The 26,126-nt window shown below is 40.5% G+C and overlaps 2 protein-coding genes across 30 annotated transcripts in view; one reads left to right on the top strand and one right to left on the bottom strand.

Annotated features, from left to right (window-relative positions):
* Positions 1-18,994, top strand: part of cast (calpastatin) — a 35,583-nt gene extending 16,589 nt beyond the window's left edge. For 7 of the 29 annotated variants that reach the window (XM_062397595.1, XM_062397581.1, XM_062397610.1 and 4 more), the window contains 34 exons: positions 2,244-2,312; positions 3,569-3,688; positions 4,053-4,163; positions 4,883-5,008; positions 5,499-5,594; positions 5,914-5,955; positions 6,034-6,135; positions 6,257-6,337; positions 6,822-6,860; positions 7,672-7,758; positions 7,990-8,052; positions 8,147-8,254; positions 9,002-9,097; positions 9,235-9,339; positions 9,488-9,604; positions 9,700-9,807; positions 10,800-10,901; positions 11,038-11,142; positions 11,241-11,357; positions 11,454-11,564; positions 11,666-11,773; positions 12,624-12,686; positions 12,948-13,049; positions 13,186-13,290; positions 13,449-13,817; positions 14,239-14,343; positions 14,432-14,536; positions 14,623-14,715; positions 15,448-15,492; positions 15,583-15,720; positions 15,984-16,076; positions 16,610-16,639; positions 17,257-17,368; positions 17,478-18,994. In XM_062397595.1, coding sequence (XP_062253579.1) covers positions 2,244-2,312; positions 3,569-3,688; positions 4,053-4,163; positions 4,883-5,008; positions 5,499-5,594; positions 5,914-5,955; positions 6,034-6,135; positions 6,257-6,337; positions 6,822-6,860; positions 7,672-7,758; positions 7,990-8,052; positions 8,147-8,254; positions 9,002-9,097; positions 9,235-9,339; positions 9,488-9,604; positions 9,700-9,807; positions 10,800-10,901; positions 11,038-11,142; positions 11,241-11,357; positions 11,454-11,564; positions 11,666-11,773; positions 12,624-12,686; positions 12,948-13,049; positions 13,186-13,290; positions 13,449-13,817; positions 14,239-14,343; positions 14,432-14,536; positions 14,623-14,715; positions 15,448-15,492; positions 15,583-15,720; positions 15,984-16,076; positions 16,610-16,639; positions 17,257-17,355 — 3,360 coding nt within the window. In that variant the 3' untranslated portion in view covers positions 17,356-17,368; positions 17,478-18,994. The remainder of the gene's footprint in view (positions 1-2,243; positions 2,313-3,568; positions 3,689-4,052; positions 4,164-4,882; positions 5,009-5,498; positions 5,595-5,913; positions 5,956-6,033; positions 6,136-6,256; positions 6,338-6,821; positions 6,861-7,671; positions 7,759-7,989; positions 8,053-8,146; positions 8,255-9,001; positions 9,098-9,234; positions 9,340-9,487; positions 9,605-9,699; positions 9,808-10,799; positions 10,902-11,037; positions 11,143-11,240; positions 11,358-11,453; positions 11,565-11,665; positions 11,774-12,623; positions 12,687-12,947; positions 13,050-13,185; positions 13,291-13,448; positions 13,818-14,238; positions 14,344-14,431; positions 14,537-14,622; positions 14,716-15,447; positions 15,493-15,582; positions 15,721-15,983; positions 16,077-16,609; positions 16,640-17,256; positions 17,369-17,477) is intronic. The other 22 variants (XM_062397776.1, XM_062397761.1, XM_062397768.1 and 19 more) reach the window with 10 other exon arrangements.
* Positions 18,995-19,027: 33 nt separating this feature from the next.
* Positions 19,028-21,782, bottom strand: cd8a (CD8a molecule). The gene is made up of 6 exons (XM_062397813.1): positions 21,309-21,782; positions 20,845-21,168; positions 20,681-20,764; positions 20,483-20,590; positions 20,193-20,232; positions 19,028-19,895 (listed from the first exon to the last, which is right to left on the bottom strand). The coding sequence occupies exons 1-6, from the start codon at positions 21,355-21,357 to the stop codon at positions 19,844-19,846; spliced, it is 657 nt and encodes a 218-aa protein (XP_062253797.1). The 5' UTR covers positions 21,358-21,782; the 3' UTR covers positions 19,028-19,843.
* Positions 21,783-26,126: the final 4,344 nt, after the last annotated feature.

Below are 26,126 nucleotides of genomic sequence, written 5' to 3'. Positions count from 1 at the left end.
AAATTTTAAATTTAAGATACAGATTGTTTGAACACTGACAAGTGTTTTATTTGTTTCCGATAAGATTTCTGGAGTTACACAATAAGTAAACACAATCTCTTTATTTAATGGAACTAAATTAATGGTTTTAGTCTCTCTTTAAACTATGTCAATGTTGTACCCAAGGCTGGGTATCAAACCTCAGAATTGTTTTGAGAAATCTGTATATATTTCTGACAAGCTGAGCTCAACATATGGGAAATGTATTTATTTTCTTGCAGAGAATTTGATCACTGCACCTTATAAATTCAAGAAAAATTCAAAATTTTAATTTCACTTACAATTTAACCTTAACCACTAACCGGAGCATCATGAATATACTTGCTGCATGACCCTGTTTGCCTTTTACCTTAAATTAAAAGCTAAAGGCTTTTGTGGTTACTTGGTGACAATCAATATTTATAACTGTAACTGAAGCAACGTGACTTCCCCTGTGGCAGGGGTTGCCCTTTTTGCTTGTGACGTCACTTCCTCCTCTGTGCCATTTCCTCCTTATTCACTCTAGACAGTAATGTGGATTGATCAGATTGTCAGTAAATTTATAATACAACTATATCTTATAATGGAAGTCAAAAGACGAGAAAAGAACCAGTATAGAACAGGTAGAAGGAATGTTCTTTGCAGGACAAAAATGTAATATTAGTTCTACCACTAATTTCACTAGTCGCATAAGATCCAAATGTAAAGATATTCTTAGAGTAAGATCTTTTGAATAAATATTGAGGGTTTGTGGGAAAAAAGGCCCAATAGTTGACAAAAAGTTAGTGTAGGCAAAGGTTGTGAACCTTCAGCTGGCCGTGTGTGTGTGAAATGGAACACTAGTGTGTTAGGCAATCACTGACATTTCTAAATCTGACATCCCAGATGGCAGAGTGGTGCAATTCACCGTGTCCTCAGTGTCTCTGTGTCTCATATGTATCTGTTATGTTAATCTGCTTCAATCACTAGAGTAATTTAAAGACATGCAAACTGTCTTTCCCCTTCATGCTGCCCGCTCAGCACGAACCCAAACTTCATGGTGCACAACTGGCTGAGCATTACAGCTCAACCTGGCTACCATCTGCCTGTACTATGATACAGCTTCATACAATGCAATGGTCTGGATGTGAAACTTACAGCAGAGGCCTGGTGTCAATTGGGTGGAGGCTTTGTCCTCATTATTTGCACCAACTGAAGGAACAGGGCTGGGCTCTGCAGCACACAGGACTCCACCTGGACTTAGCAGCTCCTGAAACCTGTTCAGTAGACTGTACTGTATGTGTATCTCTATAAAACTAAAAGTGCATACAGTTTAGTTATTCAACCGCGTTAGACATTGAGTACACACAATATTTTGCTTGTCATTTCAAGTAATCCCACAGGAAACTGGATTTTTACTTCTTTTATATTTACAGAATATCCTCCTAACTCATGGAGTAGGTCCTGGATTTGATCAGCACCTGTGATACATTGTCGACCTGTTCATATGGTCCCTGGCCTTTCAGTCAATACACTTGGGATAAGTGATGAAGTGAATTATCAAGGTCAAATGGACCCTGGTGCTTGAACGAATGCAGTGGTTCATGCTGAGGAGGCGCTGAAATCAGTTTCTTACGTTCAGGGATAAGAGTAAATACAGATTCAACAAAATCAGAAATGAGAGTTTAAGACTAGTAGATTAACAGTTGAGTCAGACAGAGGGGATTTGATTGCAGCCTTTCTGTCTAAATCAAAGTCTTAAGTCTCTTTTGTCTATATGACGACAGATGTCAATGATCTCAGTGTTCATTAACCAAACTGTGACGTCATCAAGAGAATAACCTATGTTGCCGTGGCGACCACAGAAAACAATAATACTCGGCCTCTTTGCTCTCCGCTTTCAAACAGCCGTCACACCCTGTGGTGTGGAATGTAGTACTTGTACTCTAACACCTCTGGTGGCAGTATGATGGATGGCTGTTTCAGCAGTAAATTACTTCACTGTAGTTCTTCTGATGTGTGGTTTCTTCCTTTACCTGTCTTCTTCATGGTTTACAGCTGGAGAGACATTTGCCTGTGTAGAGACGAGCTGCACTGAATGTTTTGCACCAATCTTGCCTCTGGTGAATCCGAGATGTTTCTGTGTGTGAATCTTGAAATGATGACAATGTTTTTTTGTTCAGTGTAATTTTTTGTCATTGCACATGTGTAACTTTTCTGTCTGTGGCTCTTTTTTCTCTCTGCAGTCGCTGCCTAACCAGGCCGCACCCAAACCAGCGGCTCCGGTCTCCACTGCGAAGCCGGCCCAGTTTGAGGTATTAAACATTCCTCTGTAATACCAATTAACCTCTCCTCCCCCTCTGCCTGACCCTCCCTGACCCCACCCCCTATTATCAGGACTATGCGGACTGCGACCGTTACACAGACAAGAACACTTTTTTCTTCCTTCCATTCAAGGACCAGAGAGGTTACACCCAGTTTCTCAGTCAGTAGGAAGCAGTTAAAAATGTGTAATGCTCTGAAACGATGGATCAAAGTGATTCAGTTTGTTTATCACGTTGGTTCTGCAGGTTTATTCTAGGGATCATGGTTCTTGCTAACATACTGGCATGATGTCACTTGCTAGCAAACAGTTGTCAGATAACACCAAATACTTTTTTCATGTGGCTCAAACTGTATTTTAATTAAATGTCTCACCAGGGCTGTTTATAGGAGACAAAATCAGGACAAACTGGTCTCCTTGGTCTAAATTAAAAGTCTATTTCTCTCCACGTTTGGCTCCTCGACTAGAAAAGAGCTGAAAGTCTCCTAATGTTTAGTTTCTTTGTTGAAACAGTGACTTAAACCTGTTCTTGGCCCCAGGACAAAGGGCGTCCATTGCCTTCTTAAAGACATTGTTTTGACAGAACAGTACCAAGCTGAAGTGTCTTCACTTGGCTCTAAACACCTGCAGTGACATTGTCTATTCTGGTGTCTGGCCTGTAGAGAGAGGCTTCAGTAACATATGTGACCATGAAACAGAAATATTGAAAATAGTATTTAATCACAGTGTGAAAGAAATCCCTGTTGACGTTACAGAGCTGTTTATAGACTCCGCTTGTATTACTCAGACATTAACCTTCAGCTATAAGGGACTCTTGTTAGTATTTGACCTTGGTGACCCCTCTCATAACTCTTAATGGGCTTAGCCATAGTGGGCTACACCTACTCAAGTTACAAGCAGTAGATATGACCACATTGTACAGTTTGAGTCTCCGCTATTTGACAAGCTGTGAGAACACTCTTTCCTACATTTCCCATCATGCAGCCCTACCCAGAATTTCCTCGGACCTTCCCTGTCCTCCACACACACCTATTTCTAACACAACGTCCCCTGTTTGTAACATTTACTTGTATATGTGCACATGAGCCCAAGTTGAGATAACTTGTGATGTCACCATGATGTCATCAGGGTCATTTTTTCAGTTCCGCCAATAGGCTGTATATATATAGGTTCTGCCTAGAGGACATTATGTACAACTGTTTGCACAGGCTGAGCTGAAATCCTAATGATGAGTAAACTGCGTTACAGAAGGCATCATCAGGATCTGCCATGGCTACAAAGCCTGGGGGTGTTACCGCAGCAACGGGCGGAGCCACAGGAAGTGGTGTTCCGGCAGCAGGAAGTGCTTCGTTTAAGGCCAAGCCAGAGGTAGAGAGACTCAGGATGTGTAGCTACGAGTGCAGGGGGCTTCTGGCTGTTTGATGTGATGTAACATGGATCACCGTTTCCTTTTCCTGGTCACGACTCTCAGCGTGTCGTCATCATGATGCAGCTCACATTTCTTCTCCACTGGCTTCATCTTTCTTAACATCTTTCAAAATATATCTCTACCACCATTTTTACCTCTGTATGCGTTGTCTCTCCGGCTCGGGCCGTCCACACGTCTGGATCCGAACGCTCGCTGAGTTCTCATATTGTCACGCTTGGGACTTGCTCTTCACAGACTGTGGCGATGACTTCATCAATAACCTTATCATGGCTTCTCTTTAAACACATGCTCCTTGGTTTGTAGACTAACACTACGCCGAGGGGTGCTACTGTTATTGACATGTCGTCCGCTGGGGCTGCTGTTGTTGACATGACGTCAGTAGGGGCGAGGGGCGGTCCTCAAGCAATGCCAAAGGTAATGATGTCATAATGTCCAAAGCGCTTGTCTGTGGTTTTACCCTGATTATCATTTTTACTTTTAAACTGTGTTTTTTTTTTACATTACTGCTGATTACTAGTACTTTCTGTTGATAGGCATTTCCTCATACTGGATGTTATATCAGTTTTATTTTCTGGGGTTTTCAACAGAAACTGCAGTCTCATGTGATTGTGGGAAACAACAACACATGACTGTATGTATGTTGTTGTCAGCTGCTCAACAGTGCCATTTTAAACCTGACTACCAAACTCACATGACCCACATGATCTTCCCCAACCAAAGTTTGGTTATTGCATAGCTTATTATCTTGTGGGATAATTGTTTGTAGCATACAGTTATTTATGAATAGACATCCCAAATTCACTCCAGGGCTTCCTTTTAAATATTCAATGAATGTAAATCACTGTAATAAATTCAAATATAAATAAAATACAATGTTTAGAACAAGTTCAGCAGTAGTGTAAAGTGTAAAGTTGGTTTTAGATGGGCTGACCCAGAAATAAAGTAAAATAAACTCAGCATATCTGAAATTAATTTTATATATTTTTTGGGCCAAAGTGACAGATCTGACCAGTTATCACGGTACATCACAGTTAAAATGCTTCACACGTCTTTGTCAGTATGTTTACAGCTTTAGTAAAGCAGTGTATCTGTCATCCTTGTGTTTGAGTAATCATGTGGCCACATGTTTGTAGACGGCACCTGTCTCCCAAGTCAAAGCTTCAGTTCCTTCCCGTGCCACTGGAACAGCTGCAGCCGCTGGCACGGCAGTGACCGCTGCTGTGACCCAACCTAAAGTGTCGCCCAAAGTCACAGCCAAGGTAGACTGGACTGCTGCAGGGATCTCTGACCCTTCATGACTCTCTCGGGGTGTTACCTTCCAGGCTTTATTTGGTCATTGCTTTGTCAAAATCCGTTTTCTACGAACTTTCAGTTTCTTTGAGAATTGCTTCCTCAGTCTTCCCTTTCTTCTTCTTTTGAGATGACAATTCGATATGAAAGGACAGATCTTAGCTCAGCATGTCTTTGCTTGTTGTTATGTTTACTCATGCTTAGTGTGTCCACTTGCAACATCACACATACATCAGAAATCTGAATCAGCCAGAGGAAACAAATGGAGAGGACAGGCCCACACTTTGTCAACTGAATCAAAGGTCATCGAACTGCCGGAGGCTTTTCTTACGCTCCTCCCTGTCCTGTCTTTCATCTGTATATTTGGATATATTCATGACTTTCTACGCATAAAGGGGTCCTGTTATATTACTTGATATGTACTTGGCCGATAATAAATTTGAATTAATTGCATTTTAGAGTGCCACCACAACAGTCAAAGCTGATGTGTCTAAAGCTGCAGCAGCCTCGGCTGTGCAGGGGAAGAAAGAAGAAGCTAAACCTCCACAAACAAAGGTAGATGAGCCTGAGAGCAACCGAGGTGGAGGCTGCCTGATAATGGACATGGTTGTATAATTGTCATGGTGCTGGCTGTCCCCTCTCTGTGGGGCCTGTAGGGAGTTTTCCTTCTCACTCTTTCACCCACTTTAGGGAAATGTCTTGGGTCTTATGAAATTATCAGATCTCATGTGTTATAATTTCCCTCGGGTGACATTATAAGAAGCAGTTTTTCACAATTATGTTGTCTCATTTTAATCATGGCCTTTCTATTTCCACCATGCAAACGCATTTGTTGTTGCCTGTAATTTCAACTGACTCTGGATCTCTTTTGCAGGTACAGGTGGAGGTTCCTTCCACAGCAGCTAAAGCCAAAGAGGTAAACAGTTTTGGGTTGGGTTTGCTCTGAAATGCATGTTGCTTGCTTCCAGTGTGCTAACTTGTATTACATTCTCAGGCACCTGCAGTGGATCCATTCGATGCCCTGGCCAGCATACTACCATCCGCTGATTCTATCGTGCCCCAACAGCCGGTGTACACCGGGCCAGAGGTCAAAGAGGTACAGCAGAGCTACAGTGTGAATGCATATGTGTGTGTTTATAAACTGACCAGGTATGTGATAGTAGGAAGCTGAAGCATGGATCTGGTGTGAGTAACTGTGTGCTGGGTGTGTATCACAGCATGGCGTCACCTCGGAGAAGGGTCACAAGTGCGGAGAAAGAGACGACACGCTGCCTCCAGGCTACAGATTTAAAGATATGGTCAGTTCTTCCCCCGTGTGTCTCTCTTCATCACCTCCTCTGATTCACCAATCATAGACATTTTGTCACACCACCGGTGGAGGGATGTTTTTGTTATTTCGTTATAAAAAACGTTTAACAGGTGTCTAGTTATTTTTATACATTTTAATGAAAAATTTATATATATTGTATCTTCAAATTAAAACATAGGTCTATTTTGTTTATTAAAAAGGTTGAGCCTTTGCTTGTGTTAAGAAGATTTTAGTCCAATATTTTTAACTTCTCAATAAGATATTGAAAATACAGATCATTTATAACGGCACTGTGGAGCCAAACATCTCAAAAGCTGAACTAAAGCTACCTTCATTGCCGGGTTCCTGCAGAGGAAATGAGAGAATGTTTTGAACTGAGCCTCTAAGGCAGCTTCTGATGATTTTCTGAATTATTTCAGCACTTTAGCTTTTTCTTCTCTACCTTCGGTCTAAAATGAAACTGTATTTTCTAGGCTCCAGGTCCTGCTGACGTGAAACCCATGGACGTGCCTGTAAGTGAATCTTTCACAACTCACATGTAGGGATGAAACAATAAGTTCAGACACGGTGAAACTCTTTCCAGAGTGTTTCAGCCAATCAGAACACACTGACATCACAGACACACAGATACAGGAAGCTCTGTTTCCACTGCACGATCCGCTGGTTCCTCTAGAGTGGGGAATGTTGCATTACATTGGTGGGTGTTGTCTGAGCAAACAAACACACAAGACCCACCTTCTCCATTCAAACTTGTTTGCTCATGTCCTACCATACCCCAGGACTTGTGTAAATACTAGCACAGGCACACACACATACACACACACACACACACTTCAACAAGAATAAGCAGGTACGCTAACACTTGATGTCCACCCATATGTCAGTTTTTATATACTCAACACACCCACATTTATATCAGAGCCAACTCCCACTTTGTCGTCTCATCTAACTTAACTTTTTTCTCATGATGTGATTTTATCTTCTCCATTGTGAGTTTAGTTGTGTGTATCATATTTTAGCCAAATCTGCACAAATCTACTTGGTACATGTTTCTATTTTGGTAGTTTATTTTGTCTTCATGGAATTTTAAGGGTGTGTCCGTACTTTTCCTCCACTATCAGTGCATGCAGTCTGGTTCGCATTACTTTGCCCTTTTATTTAGTCGTACATGCCCTCTAGTGGAGGATCATGTGACTGATGGGCGTGACTGTGGGCATTAAAATCAGTTTTAGGTTGAGGTTATTTAATATTAAGGTTTTGTTGAAAAAAAAAAGTTTTGTGTTGTTATCTGCTGCTGATGCACACCCTGTGTCTTTCTCTCAGAAACCAATGAACAATGATGAGGCCCTGGATCTGCTCTCCACTGGATTCATGACTTCTCCTGTTTTACCTGCTACCAAGAAGCAAGAGGTCAGAGTCGTAAAGACAAATATGACATGTATGCAGCACCCAGTTGCTTGTCCATGTTCTAACTTTACAACTCATGTACTTCCTTGTGCATATTTCGAATTGTCAGTGTGTTATAGCTGGTATAGGCACAAAATGTGCCTTAAGTTCTTATCTGAATTTAAAGGCATATGTAGAAGGCATAGCTAACAACTGTCTTACACAATGTTTGTTTTTCCTTCATAAAATATTTAGATTACGGACACGGTCTGTTCAGCATCTGCTGGGCCGGCAAACCTTGCACCGCCTCCTGTAAAGGTAAAGTAAAAAAAAACTTGACGTTAATGGCGCTATAGTGGCCTCTGATTGAAGAAGTAGAGACTTTAAGTACCTGTTGTCAACCCGGTTGCAGAAAGGTGAACGTCCTGCAGCTGCTCCTCCTGCTGATAAGAAAGCCAAGATGGAGAAAGTCTCAGACGATTTCTCTCTGGAGTCTGTACTTTCCTCTGAACCTACCACGGTACGTTTCTTGCAAGGGTATCTTCGCTGGTCAGATATCAGTCTTAAAATTACAAAATGTTGTGTGCTTGAATGAGTTAGTATTAGATGATGATATTATTCCGCTCACTGAAAAAGACCCCGAACTGACCTGGTATCACTGATATGATCTAAAGTGGTCAGTGCTAAGTTCGGGTCTGAACGCACCCAAATTCATGCGCCCTGAGATCCTCAGAGTTCATTATGTGGGGATGCATGTGTCCACATTCTTTTCGCTGTGTGAGCGCAAATGCATCCTGCATCACATATGAAGGACCAGCTCCTCAGCTAACATCTGTGACCTGCTTCAGTTTGTGTCTCAGTGTCAATGATTTGATTTGTTTGTGGCCACAATATAACCACAGGATATTTTTTTCAAAAGTAGCAGCATCAGTATCTCTCTTACTCTGTCTCTCTCACAGACAAACACACAAACACAGTGACATCAGACACATCTTTAAACTCAAGACTGGGCAATAAAACCACATAAGTTGGTCTTTTGGACAGAAATGACATTTGTATGTATTTTCATATCGAGCAGGGAAGTGATCTGATCACAGGTGGTCACATTCAGGACGCAGTTTAATGTCAGGTGTGAACAAACGAACTGTCCACTTGTGGTCACATCTCTCAGAGTGGGCGTTATTACCAGGTCTGAATTTAAAATGTACAAACATACTACTACATTTAAAACTAAAACTTGCAGTGTTTTTTCTGTCGCCTGGTGTAGAAAGCAGCTGCTCCTGTGGCTGTGTGTACTGCTCCCCCCGCTGATAAAAAAGCCAAGATGGAGAAACCTGTGGCCACCAAGCCCAAGACTGATGGGGTGAGATTTACAGGATATGCAGAGGATATTATATACTAATATCCACCGCCTCCAGCCCTCTACTGTCTAATTTCTGTATTTAAACACTACAAGAGGGAGCAGTCGATCATTCATTTCCTCTCCCTTCCTCTTTGCAGGGTGCGTCAATGTCTCTGGACGCTCTCAGTGCTCTTAGCGACTCGTTGCCAGCAGCCGCTCCGAAACCTGAATCCCCGAAACTCAGGCCTGAGGACATCGTCTCGGTGGGAGCACAAACAATGTCTTGGCCTCACAGCATTTCAAGGCCTCTCCTGAGAGCAGCGAAAGACATGTCTCATTGTCCTACTAACACCTACATTTCCTAACAGAAAATATTTTATCTCTTCCTCCGTTTCCTTTTCCTTTTCATAGGTGGACAAACTGAAGGAGGAGAAGGGTATGCGTGTAGGAGATACGGAGGAGTCAATTCCTCCGGAGTACAGGTTTAATAAGGCGGAGCTGGAAAAATTGCCTGCTCCTAAACCTGAGGTGAGACCAGCACAAGTTCTTAGATTATAAATCATACTTTAGAGTATGAAGCTCTAATTTCACTGATGGATCTTTCACTGTGTCTCCTCCTACAGCCCACCATGGCTACAGGTGACGCTCTGGACTTTTTGTCTGGTGACTTCATGACGTCCTCAGCAGCTCCGACTGTCCAGGCTCCTGTCGTCGCCTCAGCTTCTGCACAGGTACACTGTGGATCTATAACTTGTAACGGTATATAGACTAAATCATACAAGCAAAGACCCAGAATTCAGTATCTCATCGCATGACATCTGTGTTGACTGGTGTAGAAAGCTTCTACCGTTCCTTTAAATCTAAGCGGTGACATTTGCGCTATTTCTAAATGTGTTTTCAGTGTCGTAACTCAAATCTAAATATACAGACATCATACAGACACTGCTACAGTCAGGGTAGCTCACTCTTTCACTTTGTACAGTAACTGCATCGTTTCCAATGTCCGTTAAAGCTTCACGTCCATAGAAGTGATCATCATTTCAACAGCTTCAACAGGAAGTGCCACCTTCCAGAGCAGAAAGACCTTCTATAATGCTGATTTTTTTAGATAATGAGGCTGCAAGCTGAATACAGACGTGTGGTAGATTTAATTTTAGTATGCTGATATCCCTGTTTCAATTCATATTGTGAGTTTTTTGTTAGTTACCGTAAAAAGCTTTGCTGATGAGTGCTAGGTGTTATTTTTACATCATGATCACGTATTCACGCCTGCACGGCACCTTCTCAACCAGGCAGTAGATCAGTGTACTAACTTTCAAGCTGCTTCACTTTTCTATTATCATAGACACTTACCTACATCTTCCATCATTGTTTCATTGTTAAAACCTCTCACACGACTTCCACTATTCATTTCCGCCAAGACCATTGACAGTTAAAAACAAATCAGGCTTCATTGTTTGACTACAAGACTGTAAACAGCTACAAATGTAATAGATTTATAATGCTATAATAATACTAATACTAAATTAATACTGTAATAGCTTTGTGCTCCCACCACTGCATTATCCATTTGAATACAATTTTTGTATATACTGTCTATGAATATAGCCAATAATTGATTATTAAAACGAGTACTTAAAACACTACTTCAGATCAGATATTTTAATCTTAACTTGATAAGGTCATCGCAGATTTTTAATCCAATCTGTGTTTTGTGTTGTAGAAAGTTGAATCCTCTGCACTTCCCCCTGCTGTTAAGAAAGGAAAAGTAGAGAAAGCCCCGGCTAAAAAGGACACCACTGATGGCAAGCTCCAGGCTAATCCGGTGAGACACAGATCCACAGATTACTTTCCCTACCTTGCCGTTTTTATTTTCCGCCTTGTTGTCTTGTCATCTTTCTCATTAGGAGAGACAGTTCTATTTCCATGTTTACGAATCCGATCTCCTGTTGTCTCCTCAGGGCGACTCCATGTCCCTGGACGCTCTCAGTGCTCTCTGCGACACGTTGCCAGAAGACGCACCAAAACCTGAAGCCCCCAAACTCAGACCTGAGGACATTGTCGTGGTAAGGGACAGATAGCTTCCTTTTGTCGGCATACCAGTTCCATTTGTGTTTCATCAAACTGCTTCTCACAGTGTCATTATCCCCCCCCCTGTCCATAGGTGGACAAACTGAAGAAGGAGAAGGGTATGCGTGTAGGAGATACGGAGGAGTCAATTCCTCCAGAGTACAGGTTTAATAAGGCGGAGCTGGAAAAACTGCCTGCTCCTAAACCTGAGGTGAGACCGGCACAAGTTCTTAGATCTTTAAATCATACTTTAGGGTATGGAGCTCTAATTTCACTGATGGATCTTTCACTTTGTCTCCTCCTGCAGCCCACCATGGCCACAGGTGACGCTCTAGAATTTTTGTCTGGAGACTTCATGACGTCCTCAGTAGCTCCTGCTGTCAAGGCCCCTGTCATCCCCTCAGCTCCTTCTGCACAGGTACACTGTGGATATGTTGTCAAGATAATTTTTTAAGAATTGTTTAATTAATTTCTTTCCCTCTGTGTTAAAACAACACCCTTTGCATCTCTTTCCTTCAGACCAAAGTGGAGGACTTGTCAGCTCTGGATTTGCTCGCTGGAGACTTTGTGACTCCAGCTAAATCTACCGGAGTTAAGGCGCCTGTCCCTGTCAGGAGGGAACCCGAGGTAAAGCTGTTACAGTGAATGTATGTGTGTGAGTTTCTATATCGGGGATCCACTCTGTCCTCTTACAGCAGGGATGGGCTATCATTATTCCTGAGGGGCCACATAAGAAACCCAGATTGTTGCCAGGGGCCAAACCAAATCTGTTACAAAATTATAAATATTGTGCACCTACTCTTATTCCTCAGCATTTATTTTATTGAAAACCATTAGAAAAAGCATCGTATTTAAACAATTTAATATGCAGGAGTCTTTAAAATTAATATAGAGTTTATCCAAAGCAGCATAATATCAGGGACTCTTTCATGGATTAAACCCATCCTGTATTCCTCTTATATCATTGATAAGAACTTAAAAGCCAAACTAACCTGATAAAACAAAAAATCCAAACGAGTATAACATCTACTGTCCTGACCAGGTTCCCTTTTTTAATGATTGATATCAATTAGTTTTTTATTGTATTATTCGCTGTGGATTATCAACAACAGATTTCTCTGTTTCCATTCATTTTTTGTCTCAAAGTGACAGCTCAAGTTTACGTCTTGCAATACACGTTCGTTGCAAACTAAGAATACAGCCTTACCGTGAATCTCAGTGAAAAATGCGAAGCAGCCAATGACTTATTAACATTAGACCATGCGCTGTTAAGTGCTCATTTGTAGTAGGCCCGGTCCGGCCTGTGGGCCATACAATGCCCAGGTCTGTTCAATAGTTTATGTTTTCTTACTAACTTAAAATAAATGAAAGGAATTAAAATTCTACTCTCATCAGTTTACATCTGTCCTTGCGGTTTTTAATGTCCTTTGTCATTTTCCATCTTTGTGTCACACTGTATTTCCCTATGTGTCTGCAGATTATGGTTTGTCCTATGCCCACCCCCGTCCAACAGAAACCGGAACAACCCAAGACAGTAACCGTGAGGATTCAAATCAATCTCTGTCTGAAATGCTTGAACTTCACTGTAGATCTTTGTTTATTTGAATTCACACCTCAAACTGAATATTTAATAAAAAGTTAATGTATATTTTCAGATGTCTTACATTAGCCCCTCTTGCCTTGCTTTTATTGATTAGCCTAAGAATATGACAAATATCACACTACTTCAGATCAGATATTTTAATCTTAACTTGATAAGGTCATCGCAGATTTTTAATCCAATCTGTGTTTTGTGTTGTAGAAAGTTGAATCCTCTGCACTTCCCCCTGCTGTTAAGAAAGGAAAAGAAGAGAAAGCCCCGGCTAAAAAGGACACCACTGGTGGCAAGCTCCAGGCTAATCCGGTGAGACACAGATCCACAGATTACTTTCCCTACCTTGCCGTTTTTATTTTCCGCCTTGTTGTCTTGTCATCTTTCTCATTGGGAGAGACAGTTCTATTTCCATGTTTACGAATCCGATCTCCTGTTGTCTCCTCAGGGCGACTCCATGTCCCTGGACGCTCTCAGTGCTCTCTGCGACACGTTGCCAGAAGACGCACCAAAACCTGAAGCACCCAAACTCAGACCGGAGGACATCATCTCTGTATGAAGCACACAATCTGTCATCAACATCCACACACCCTTTAAAGTTATCTACAGAGCCATGCTGACACATTGCCCTTTTCTCTCTATTCCTGTGTAAGAAAATGTGAAAATATTGATCTCACCAGGTTTTTTTAACTTTTATTTTCCTTTTCATAGGTGGACAAACTGAAGAAGGAGAAGGGTATGCGTGTAGGAGATACGGAGGAGTCAATTCCTCCAGAGTACAGGTTTAATAAGGCGGAGCTGGAAAAATTGCCTGCTCCTAAACCTGAGGTGAGACCAGCACAAGTTCCTAGATCTTTAAATCATACTTTAGGGAATGAAGCTGTGAGACATGATGAATCAATGTCAAATCAATGTGCATTAATACGTTTATCACTGATGGATCCTTCGCTGTGTCTCCTACTGCAGCCCACCATGGCCACAGGTGACGCTCTGGACTTTTTGTCTGGAGACTTCATGACGTCCTCAGCAGCTCCCTCAGTCCAGGCTCCTGTTCCCCCCCGCTCAGCTCTTCCTGCAAAGGTACACTGTGGATCTGTTGTTAGTATCTGCAGCCAAAAGCAGGCTGATGTAGAGATACATAATTTTGTTTGTCCAGGAACAGTAATGATGGTGGAATGACAATTTTATTTTCATTCTAAGTATCCCAACAACATTTTCTGCGTGTACAGGCTGTTTTGTGACTGTTGAGAGAACAAGGCTGTTTCATTCTGTTTTCACACTTTGTGCACGGCTATATATTTATTACCAGCAATTGCAAATAAGACAAGACAATTTGAACTTTATAATATTGGAGCTTGGTGAAGTTAGTGCTCAAGCTTCAGGTCAGTTTATTTAAGTTCTCATTCAGCGGTGATATTTGTTTCTCATCAATGAATGAACGAATTATTCCCCTCACCACGTAAATGGACAATTCCTCATTGCCGTTCTTTCCCTCCTGCAGCCCTCTGCAGACTTTGCTCTTGATGCCTTGGCAGGAGACTTTGTTGGCGCCACTGCTGCTCCGATAGTGAAGTCTGCTTGTGCTCCCACTGAGGCTGATCTGCAGGTAAACATACGAATACACACTTTTTAACTATTTAAACATTCCAAAACCCTGCAGTCACATATCAATCTTTTTGTCTGTGTGCACTCAGCTGGCAGCAGGAGCAGGCAGTGCCCTGGATGCTCTGTCCAACACCTTGGAGGATATCACACCCATCCCTCAGCCCGCCCCGGTTCCTACCAAAGACATTGTGAAGGTAGCTAGGATGCTTCAAGAGCAGGAGGGAGAGAGAATATTTTCAAAAAAAAAAGTCACTTCAACTCATCTGTTTGGTTGTTGCAGGAGAAAAAGGTTGTGGAGGAGAGGTTGATCATGATGGGAGAGCGAGATGACTCTCTGCCGCCAGAATATCGACTCACTGAGGAAGATCGTAAGGTAAACTGAAGTTTACATTTATACACTATGATACATTATGTGATTTTGAGTATTAAAGGTGTAAACTGACCCTATATGACTTATATGGCTAATAAAAGATAAGTATAATAAATAGAGTGGTTGCTATGAATACTGTGATGGCCACTGTCTATTTATTTGCACTGCAACTACAGTAACACAAAAATGAATGCATCAGAAAATCTACTTAAATGTTTAATGGTACATCAGGGATGGAGAACATCTGTCCCATCAAGGGTCATTTTAATTTTCATAACATCCTTCACAGGCCATATTGAGTTATTGAGCACATATATCACAATAACTTCTCCCGTGGGATGGCTGGAAATGCTTCTCTGAGGCAAGGCGTCTGATACCAGATGGTAGTGATGGTAATGATGCTACTCACAGCCGGTTTGGACCAAAACAACTTGCTCAAACATATCCTCACCCACCTTTTTTTGTGTGTCAAGCACGACTTGTAAAGACAGCGATTCCTCTGACATATCAAACTCAGAAAGTGGGCCCACAAACAAAAATGGCTACTTAAGCATTACTTGTTTTGTTACTTATGTTCCTTGTTGTAGTCTAGCCGGTCTTTTACTTCAACAAAAAAGTATTTTATCTTATGCCATCTTCTTTTCATTAGAGAAAAATGTAATACACAGCCGTATGCCCCTGATTTATAATTGTTGCTTTAATATGTGTCTAATTCACATCTCTTTCATTCTAAAGAATATGGCAGAAGCAAAGGCAAAAGCAGCTGCAGCACCCAAGGAGGTAAGTGTGTCACAGAGTAGATGAATGGTAATACAATATATATAGAAAGTGCAGATAGTGTGTAACTTCCTGTCCTCTTCTGCCCTGTAGAAGGGCCTTGATGATGCTTCAGCCTTGGACCTGCTGTCCCTTGATTTCTCTGCTGCCCCTAAACCCGCGGCTCCGGTCGAATCAACTGCAGCCACGACAAAGCTGGAACCTCCTGCGCAGGCCTCAGAGCCACTGAAGGTATAGCACAGACCCTGAACTGCAAAACAACCTTTAGTGAGGGTGGTTTGGCTTTATATAACAGATACCCCTGTATATGTTGACGTGGCCGCATTCCATTTAGGCAAGGCAGTTCCAGGGTCCTCGTATTGTGCATATTAGTTTTTCATCGCAGTGCAAAATGTGATTGTTCTACCATGTACATGAAAGTTGAAAAACTGCTTTAAATTGTAACTTAAACTACTGTGGGTTTAAAATGTTTGTTTGTCCCCCTTTTTTCTTAGCCAATGGCTGGCCCTGTTCTGGACTCCCTGGCGGACACCTTGCTCCCTGACGCCAAAGAGTTCAAATCCAAAACAGACCAAGCAAAACCAAAGGTACAGAGAACGGATCAGGACCTTTGTTCACCTTTTACTTGTTCATCTGTCAAACTGAAGAAACCTATTATAACATATATCTTGTGACTTCAAGCATTACATTTTTGTTTCAGCTCAAGTAGTAATCACAATCGAGGAAGTTTTTTATACAGTCGTATCCAAAAATGTCTCGGAAGTTTTCACCGTTATTTCTGTGCTGCAGTCTTTTAGGAAAATACATATATCTCTGTATCTCTACTGTGCTACCATTGAAAGCATTTTCAAGTTTTATAAAAACCTTTAAGTAGCGATCTTGTTTTTGCAAGTTGGAGCAAGAGCGAAATATTTCAAGCTGTTTTAAGCTGACATCTACTTGTAAAATCTCTTACTCACTAATGCTTGTAAATACAAACATGTTACTGATGTAAAGACACTTTATCAGTTACATGGCGCCCTCTACAGGTCGTTTACTAGCATTTACTGAGTCAGGGGTCACCACCTCCTAGAGCGACACAGGGCTGTTGAGCCTAACCAAGGTGTTGACTTTGTTACAGGGCAAGAGCAAGTCAAAGTCAAAGTCCAAAGTAAGCAAAGTGCCTGCTGCATGGAGACCAGAAAAATAATTTGTTTAGATTGAGTTGATGCATCATTATGGACTAAATGAATCTGTGTGCTTTTAATCAAGCTGAAGTTCAAACTCGAATGTTGGAGCCTGTGCTCCCTGCACCCAGCTGCATGCGATGCACTCTATGCTACTGCTTTTTCGTGATCATCATTTTTTTAATTATTACATCCAATCTGTTTGTGTGTATCGTCTTTGTCTTTTATGTTATATTTGTGTACTTGCACTTTAATTAGTACAGTTTGTACAAACCTAATTATCGTCTGTTGCGTGAGCGTACGTGTGGATTGTCACTAATTTGCTGTTAATCTGTGCAATGACAACAAACCAACCTACCTACCTATCAGACTACCGACCTACAAACCTACCTACAAACCAAACGACCTACTTACAAACCAGACTACTTACCTACAAACCTACAGACCTACCTGCCAACCTACTTATCTACCCACCCTAATGCCCGCCCGCTTGCCTGCCTGCCTACCAATCAAAATGTCTCTATAATTATTGCATGCAAAGGTGCTGCTCCTTCCTTTCCTTTATATAGAAACTAAAAACAACTTTAACCCTGCGTTTCAGAAACTTCATGCAGAGGAGCCATCTGCCACCGACCTGTTATCTGCTCAGCTAAGCTCAGACGTTGTGTCAACAACTTCAAAGAAGGGAGGCAAGAGCTAGACCACCTTGCAAGGTCAGTTTTTATCTTTTTTCAAAATTGTACCTCATAAAAAATGAGATGTGAGGATTAATGCTTCCACAGCGCTCCACTGACTGCTGAACGTGTCACATGTTTGTTACAGGTGGTCGGTGCCTTTTGTCCTCGAGGGACGCAGGGACTCATCAGTGTGGGATCTGCTCTGTGGATAATTGTTCTATTTTTCTAAATCATCAAGAATGTACATTGGATGAAAGACAAACCCACACACACACACACACAAATGCACAAACATGCACACACATGCACACACATAACCACACAAACACACACACACAAACACACATACACACACACACACACACACCTCTGCGTGTAGTGCCTTTCTTGTTCGGTTTCACATGTGTTGTTGGATGAGGAGCTCTTGGTTTCTGTCTCTGCAGAAAGTGACTTTTTTGAAACATGGCTGGATATAAAGAACGATTGAAGAACAGAAACAGAAAGAGGGGAAACTGGGGAAAGAGAAGAGGTTAAGGCACATTAAAAAAAAAGTTTGTTTTGCTGGTTGCTGTGCTGAGTGTGCTGATGGAAGGAAAGCCTGGTGGTATATTGTAACGCTGGTTGGAGTGGTGGCGACTGTCAGCTCGAGTGGGAGAAGTATGTAGGGGGGGGTTTATAGTATCGGGATGTTTGTGCAATCTTGTTGTACACAGAAAAGTCAAGTTTTCTATCACCAAGTGGTCAGATGCCAATAAGACACTAGTGTACAGCTTTGTCTGCGTATATTTTGGACAGCGCGTAGTTTACATGATTAAATGTGTGGAGGACTCACGGGAGGTGTTCTGCTTAATTCTGTATCTGAGAGCTTCTTCGCAAATGCCTTTTTACTTTCTGTAGAGAAATATCTGTCAAGAGAAGAATGGTCTTTTTTTGTGTGTGTGTTTGGCCTTGCATTAAAAAAACATTACTGGTGTCCAGAAGAGCACTTAGTGAACCGAGGTGGTTGCGAGTGTGAACTGCCATTCTGTATACTGTAAAAAAAGATTTTTGTTCTGTATAAGACAACACTGTATAATTTACAAAAGGCTTTCAGCTGTAAGGTCGAATCACTATAATTTCCCCAAGGTAATTTTTTTCTTCCTGACACAGGTTTTGTTGTGTGGGTACGTGTCAAAAGATATAAGAGGTGTTTTAGATGTGGAAATACTAATTAAATAAAATGAATATAAGTCTTAGATTTAGAATGTGTAGTTATTATATGAGAGCTTGGATTTTACAATTTGCACAAAAGCAAGCATGAAGTGCCTTAAAAAGTTAAATATAGCAGGACAAATATATCATATCAAATCAGTCAACAATTGTATTTTCTTACAGGTGCAAGGGAAGTATGTGTGTGTATTCAACCGAATGGGAACAGAATCTCTTCTAAAAAACATATTTTTCTCTCTCATCTCGAATTAGTTTCTTTTTTGTTTCACTCTGCGTCGTTGTAGCCCACTTCCTTCTCTCTCAGGGGGCTCAACAACTAAAAGACAAGTCTTTCGCTCAAACTTTATATTTTTGTGCCAAGAACCTGAATGACTGATGGTGGATGCAAATGAGTGGGTTTGTTGTGTAAAATAAAGAAAAATACGAAACTTAAATAAAGACAAATGCAATTCATTGTAGTCGTGGAAGATTGTTTTGAGTGGTATTAAAATTCATTTTATTTTATGTCTTTATTTTTTATTTTTACAATATTAAAAAGAAAAATCGAACAATTCTATAACACCGTACATCCATTTCTAAGAAGCCAACAATTCAATACTTGCTCCTCATTACTTTGAAACCAGAAAATGATATTCACACCGGAAAAAAAGCTTTAATATATTTAATATAAACTAATTCACATTTTCAAGTTAGCATCCTGCCAGATATAATTTCAGCAGAGAAAATTATTTTTTTTTTCGGGCTGAAAAGTTAAATCACAAAACTAACAGATGTAACTAAACAACAAAAAGACTTTAATTGAAATAAAAAATCAATGCAGCGAAACAGAGAAAGGCTTAAAAAAAAAAAACGGGGAAAATGTGACTTACAAAACAAGAACTTATAAATGTATCCATAAATGAGATATATACAAAAGGAAATTATATACATACTTTTTTTTTTTTTATAAATGCTGATTCAAATTCTTATCTTGTTTCTTTTTTTCTTATTGTAATCTGGATTTGATATTGATTGGAAAAATAAACACTTCAAAAACAATTATTTCAGTAAAAGAGATCACAGTGATGGTGACAGAGCGGCTCGATCGACTGTAAAACGCAGATAATGTTGACAATGAAAAGCTTTCAAGTCAGATGAGCATTTGACTTGAAAGAGTCTTGTATTGTATTTTCTGTCACACACAGGGAAAAGGTTTTAACTTGCCATTAAATTATTCACAGTGCAATTAAACTGTAAATAAGACAATTTTAGGAACAATAACAAATAATTACAGTTAAAAGAAATAAAACAGCCGCATTGAGATTAAACGTGTGTGTTGTTCTTCATCTGTTTTCCATGAGCCATCGTACGCGGCCTGTTCAAAATAAACAGAGTATTTAGAAATAATAAGTGAAAAGTAATTTCAGTGATTTGTGTCTCCACAAAACAGGAAACAGGTCTGTGAATACACTGAGGTCTGGTTTAAATTAAAACCTTTACGAAACATGTAACACATAAAGAATTCAGTTTTACCGACACTAAATCCCTCTATTGAAGAGGCTTTGGACAACATTGAGGCCTTTGTGGATACAAAACTAGGGGTTATTCAAATTTCTTAATAATTTCTTTGAATATTTATATTAGACTAAAATTAGATAAAAGAAAAACTTACTTTCTTCTGTGGTGGTGGGGGCATCTCCGCGTCCTTATTTCTACAGCAAATCAAAAGTGGTAATCATTACACACATTCTACAGCAAACTCACCAAATTTTAAATCAAAAGCAAGAAATGAATACTGAAAAATGTTCAGGTGGATAATGTAGAATTAAAAATAACAGGTTTCCGGTTTCCAAAGTGTAGACGTTTATTCATTGTGTGTTAAATACCATTCAGCGCGGTAAGACGCAGGCAGGCCCACGAAGGCTGGAGGGCTGTCAGGTCACAGATATCACACAAACTTACGGTTACAGTACAGGCTGGTGATGATGAGGAGGAGGAGAAGAAGGCCACAGCCGCCCGCCAGTGGTCCCAGAATGATGGCTGAGCAAAAGATGGAAGGACTGGTTTCACCTACGAAACATGTCCCCGGTCAAACCCGTTCTTTCTACAGAGGATTGTTAAAACTGAAATGCTCGTTACTTGTTTTAGTGCCGCTCTTACAAACGCAGGCCTTGGTGGTCGCGGGGGGGTTTGGAGTGCCAGTGGTGACGAATGGTGCTCGGGTCGCGACCACAGCTTTTTTCTCTAAGACGCAGGAAGAATGCGAGGTAAAGATAAATCCACCATGTCTTGATCAGACCAGACGTACAGGAAACTAATCTCACCTCCTATCAGTCGAGTTACTTTGCCAAATATCAGTTCGTTGTTTTTGATGCAGGCACAGCCGTAGACGCCGCTGTCCCGAGCTTTGCTGAAGGACTTCAGTGTCAGGACTCGTCTGTCCATCTTCGAGTAGTCAACGTTTTGGGAGAGGGCAGTCAGGGTGTTCTTTTTTTTGCCATTCATGTCAAAAGAAGCGATGAATTCCATCCCTGATTCCTCCATAACTCGGAACCAGATGACCATGGTGTAAGTCACAGCAGGCTGGCACTTGATATCGACCGTGCCCCCCTCTTTTACGACTATTTCACTGGTTCCTGAGACACTTGCTAAAAAAACAACAAAACAAAATGGAAGCATTCAAAAATGTATATCACCTCTCAGTTTCAGGGGTCCTCGATTCAAAGACGAGAAAAATATCCCAGGGCCCTTCAAGGCTTTTAATGAATAAACTTTATATCAAACTTACTTTGATAAAACACCAGAATCACCAGCATCTGAATCCACTTTTGGTCCATTTTGATCTCACAGACGACAATAGGTTGAGAACCAGGCTTTGTGCTGCTTTCTGGCACCTGCCTAGAGATAATTCAGCTAGATATCAAACCCCGCCCCACCTGTAACCTTGTTCTCCGCCGTGTCGAATGGGATCATTGCAACGCAGCGTTTGCAGAGGCCTCCTGCAGCGCGGTCGTGGTCTGCGACATGTTTTGAAGATGGAGCCCACCGATGTGCAGCTCCTTCACTCCTCCGGCACGAAACATCGAACAGACTCCATCCACGGGCCACTGGCCCAGAAGTGCCACAGTGTGTAGGCTGAGAGAGGATGAGCGGCACAACGTGCACAACACCGAGAGCAGATATGTGTGGCAGCTCACTTAACACAAATACAGCCCTGTTGTGGGTGTGAAAAGTCTCATTCGAATTTCAGGAAGAACATATTTCAACAGACTCGTTTTTATACACAAATGGAATCAGGAACCCGTGAAGTCTCTTTAAGTAAGAGACTATGACCTTTCTCCCTCCTGTTCGAGATGTGACATATGTCTTTCATAATACTTTGAATACATTACCATAATCTTTCATATTCCCAACCTCAGTTTATTTTGATCTTAAATGTAATTATGCATTTTCGTAAAAAACTTTTTGTTTCATTCAGTTCGTGATCGTGCTCAAATGTCTTTGCCTCCACAGATAGTATTTTGAGAATGTGTTCAGACTGATGAGGTGAGAATAACATTACTCTGCCTGGCTGTTTATCGAAATCAAACACAATTATTCCAGCATAACACTGTGTTAAAGGTCAATTGTCTAAGATTTAGGGGAAAGGGATTTTCTGGCAGAAATTGTATATAAAATAATCCTAATGATGTTTTCACAGTGTGTCTCATCTAAATTGTACAAAGTTTTTTTTTTTTTAACATTACATTTCATTTAGCTGACGCTTTTAACCAGAGCGACAATACAATAAATGCATTCAAAACGAGGGTACAAACCAAGAACAACAAGAATCAAGAAAGTAACATTTTCTTCAAGTAAGACAAACTTCAAGTGCTACATGTAAGAGCAATATTAGTGTCACTAAAGGGCTACTTTTTTATTTATTTAGGATTTTTTATCCAATGTATAGTCGGAAGAGATGTAGACTTGCTGCTGTGTAGACTTAAGGAGCCAGGTACCTTCTCTTTACCATAGAATGGGCCCTTAATATTTGAATACCTTTTTATTTACATTGGGAGCGGGTCCTCTCTACAGAGCCTGCCATGTTTTTTACAGTAGCCCAGACTGGACAAACTAAACACCTTTTGACTTTTTATGACAACTGAAGGCTTCCACAGGTTTTCTTTCATGTTCGGAAGGGGAGGGTGATCTGAGGGGTACTCAGCTGCAGCAACTCTGCCACTAGATGGCACTAAATTCTACACTCTGAACCTTTAATGGGAAATAATATGTCACTGCAGGACCATCAAACGCTGACGTTTTGACATCTGAAAAGAAAAACAGAGCGAATGGAAAATGACTCCTGTGACATCAGTGTTTCGGTTGTGGTGAAAAGTGCAACATGTCTCGAGTGATTGTCATGGGTTCAGATTGTATTTAAGTCAACTCAAAGTTTATTTCCTTCTGGTTCTGCCCCTTCTTTTATTACTTTCAATTAATTCAGTTTTTTCGGATTGGATCTGCCTAGCTTCTGCTTTTGGTTCCACCTGCTCATCCCACCCTGACAATCATGACGTTTCACACCATTTTAAGAGTTAAAAATAAGAGATGAAAATCATTGTTTTTAACCTTCACAAACATCAGTGTAATAAGAAATACCTGAGAAGACAGAAACCATTATTGAGATACATTTATTGTAAGTTTACTTAGATTCTTTATTTGGGTCTATGTCCCATCATCTAATGGAGGAAGGGTTTGTGATCATACTGCAGCCGGCCACCAGGTGGCCATTGAACAACTGGCCTCACTTTTGGGGAGCTGTCATGTCGTCCATTTTTACAGTCTAAAAGGGTCCAATAAGAGAAACTGTTAGTGCCAGTTTGAAATTTTGAAAGAGCATCGGCCAACAGGAGAATATTCAGTCACTCGCGTTAAACAACAACTTTTTTTCTCAAAAAGATTTGAGGAAAGATGATGACACCAGAAACAAAACTCACCACCAATCCGTCCAGTAACTTTGATGAATATCAGTTTTTTATGTTCATGTGCACACAGATTTCACAAGCTTTGCTCAAGAAATTCAAAGGAAAATTCTAAAATAAGTCCATGTGACTTGATTTAGACTCACACGCTCACTGTGAAACCTGCTAACAGTTGTGGGGAAGTGAAACTAATGCGATCGGATGAGGACAGACTGAGAGCTACAGCAGCTGTGTCGCAACCCCGGGCCCATCCTATTTCCTCTACAGTATTGGAAAGTAAAATGCAACAATTTGGTGATGGGCAACAATAGGTGACATTTCGGCTCCAGTGGGCGATTTGTCTGTTCCACTGGTGGGTGGAGAAACAGAGAAAGACATTTGAATAGCAGAGAGGAGGAAACAACATTAACCAAGTGTACAAACTTCCTCTTCCCACTCTCACACAATTTCTTAAATCTTCGTTATCGTCTCAACTTACGTTTGATTTGTGTTTTTCAAAAGTTACTCTGATAGCTATTAAAAATGACACCGTGATGGAAACCATGGTGGTTTCAGGTTTCGGCCAGATTTTCGGTAAGCAGGGGATTCTGTTGATGCTGTGTGTCAGAGGGGAGACCCAGTCAGAACGTCCCCAGTGAGCCCACCTCACCTTTCCATCCTCTGTTTCAGGTCTGAGTCACTCTAACACCTGCATGGGCTTCCCTGTCTTAGTCACACAGAGGGTATCCAACCTGAAACCCAAACCTATGTGTGTGTGTGTGTGGCATGTAGTGGGTGACCAGGGAACGTCGGTGAGAGAGAACCCTTGTGTCGCACAGCTTGAAAATCAAAAGCAGACAGAAAGGACATCCTTACATTCGGACAACAGCCTCTATAACATTAAGGCTTCTTCTTCACTTGTCACTGTTCGGTCGCTGGACCGGCAGTTTCAGGCATTGTGGGAAATGGAGTTGCAAGGGGGAAGTAACAACCAGGGTAAGTTGCGATGGAGAGCTCTGAAATGGAGGAATTGAACACTAGCAGGTGCCTGAGCGCATGCAAGTGTTCGTTCATTTTGTCACCAGGACTTCCTGTTGACACTGCATATGTAGGTTTGCAAATTAATTTTCATGTTCAAATTATAATTAAGTTTTTGTCTTTTGTGAAAAAGGGCAAAATCAAATCTTGTATATTTCTATTCTGTTTACAACATGTAACTGTAAATGTATACATAAATAAAGGGTATATGAAAAAGTGATTATATAGAGTTTATATCATAAATAGACTAGTTAGAATTGTATATTCATTCAGTCTCTTGTGTGACTTCGATTGTTAAATTACATAAAGACTTACACTATCCTGTGAATGTATATGAAGTTCAACGATCCTTTAACGCATGAGCCTGCGTATTTGTTGTGTTGCAGACTTCACCACTTTACATTTTCATTTTTGAAATCAGAAATTCTATCTTTCAGTTGTGTCCTCGTATTTTGTGCGTATTTTTCATTTACACACAACAGCTTAAGATATATACTCAACTGTATTTTCCCGATCAGTGATGTACGACATAAGTCTCTCATACGTATTATACTTTCTCATATATACATATATATATCATCGAATGCTGAGAAAGTGTTTTCAACATTAGAATAGAAAGAATAAAACAGTGGGTCTACATTAAATTGCACTTTAGTTCAACATCTGATTTCCAGGCTGTTTTTCTTTTGACTGTCTTAAGTTGAATTTGAGAAAGAACTTAAAGATATTTTTATAAAAAACTGAACTATTTCTATCTAACTTAAACTATAGTCAGGTGAGTGTATGTTTATTACATTTTCAAACATTTTAACACTAAGATTACTACACATTAATGTATCTCTCTAAATGTTTATGAAGGTAATACAATTTGATCAGGATTATACTCAACTCAAAGTAGAGGAGCAGATTTTATATGTAATTACTAAAATAAAGTGCAGTATTCCACTCAGACATATGTTTTTTTATCAAATATCCTGATCTGTACTTCATTTGTACTGTGTTTTTTTTTTTTTTTTTTTTACAATTATTTACACACCTATGTAATACACCTAGCATACACCTAAAAAAACTCAAATTAAACCATCCCGCCATCAATCCTTGACATTAGTTTTCTCTAACGAGTTTGACGGCTGGTTCTCGTGGTGCTGATGAACTATTGCTTGACACTGAGAGGTGTTTGAATAACTTTATTCACTCAATGAGTCAAACTGTAAAATTTGTAATTAAAATTAATTCAATTGGTCTGCTTTCCTTTAAATGTACATGTCGGGCAGGACACACACAGCGCTATAAAAGACTGAAGATGTTTGATTTGATTTTAAAATAACAGCGGTAGATACAGGAATCCATCAGGCATGTTACTTCATTCTCCTTTAATTTAATGTAAGAAACACATATCAATTAACAGAGATGCAGATAATGCTTTTTGAAGAAATGATGAAGATGATGATGATGTATTACATCAAATAAAGCACACTACCAAAAGAAGTTGTCTTCAAGTTTTTTATACAGTTTTCTCATGTCAAACGTGTCAGGCTCTCTGTCGTTCTCTGTCAGTGCCTGTGGTTGGGTCTGTGGTATTTTTGTGGTCTTTTTGTTTTAGGGGGGATGAGGAGCTCAAAGCTGAG

The sequence above is a fragment of the Platichthys flesus genome, chromosome 2 (genome assembly GCF_949316205.1).
Source record: "Platichthys flesus chromosome 2, fPlaFle2.1, whole genome shotgun sequence".
In the NCBI taxonomy this organism is placed as follows: domain Eukaryota; kingdom Metazoa; phylum Chordata; class Actinopteri; order Pleuronectiformes; family Pleuronectidae; genus Platichthys; species Platichthys flesus.
Note: the sequence above shows the minus strand (reverse complement) of the source record. Positions and strands in the feature narration are given on the sequence as shown.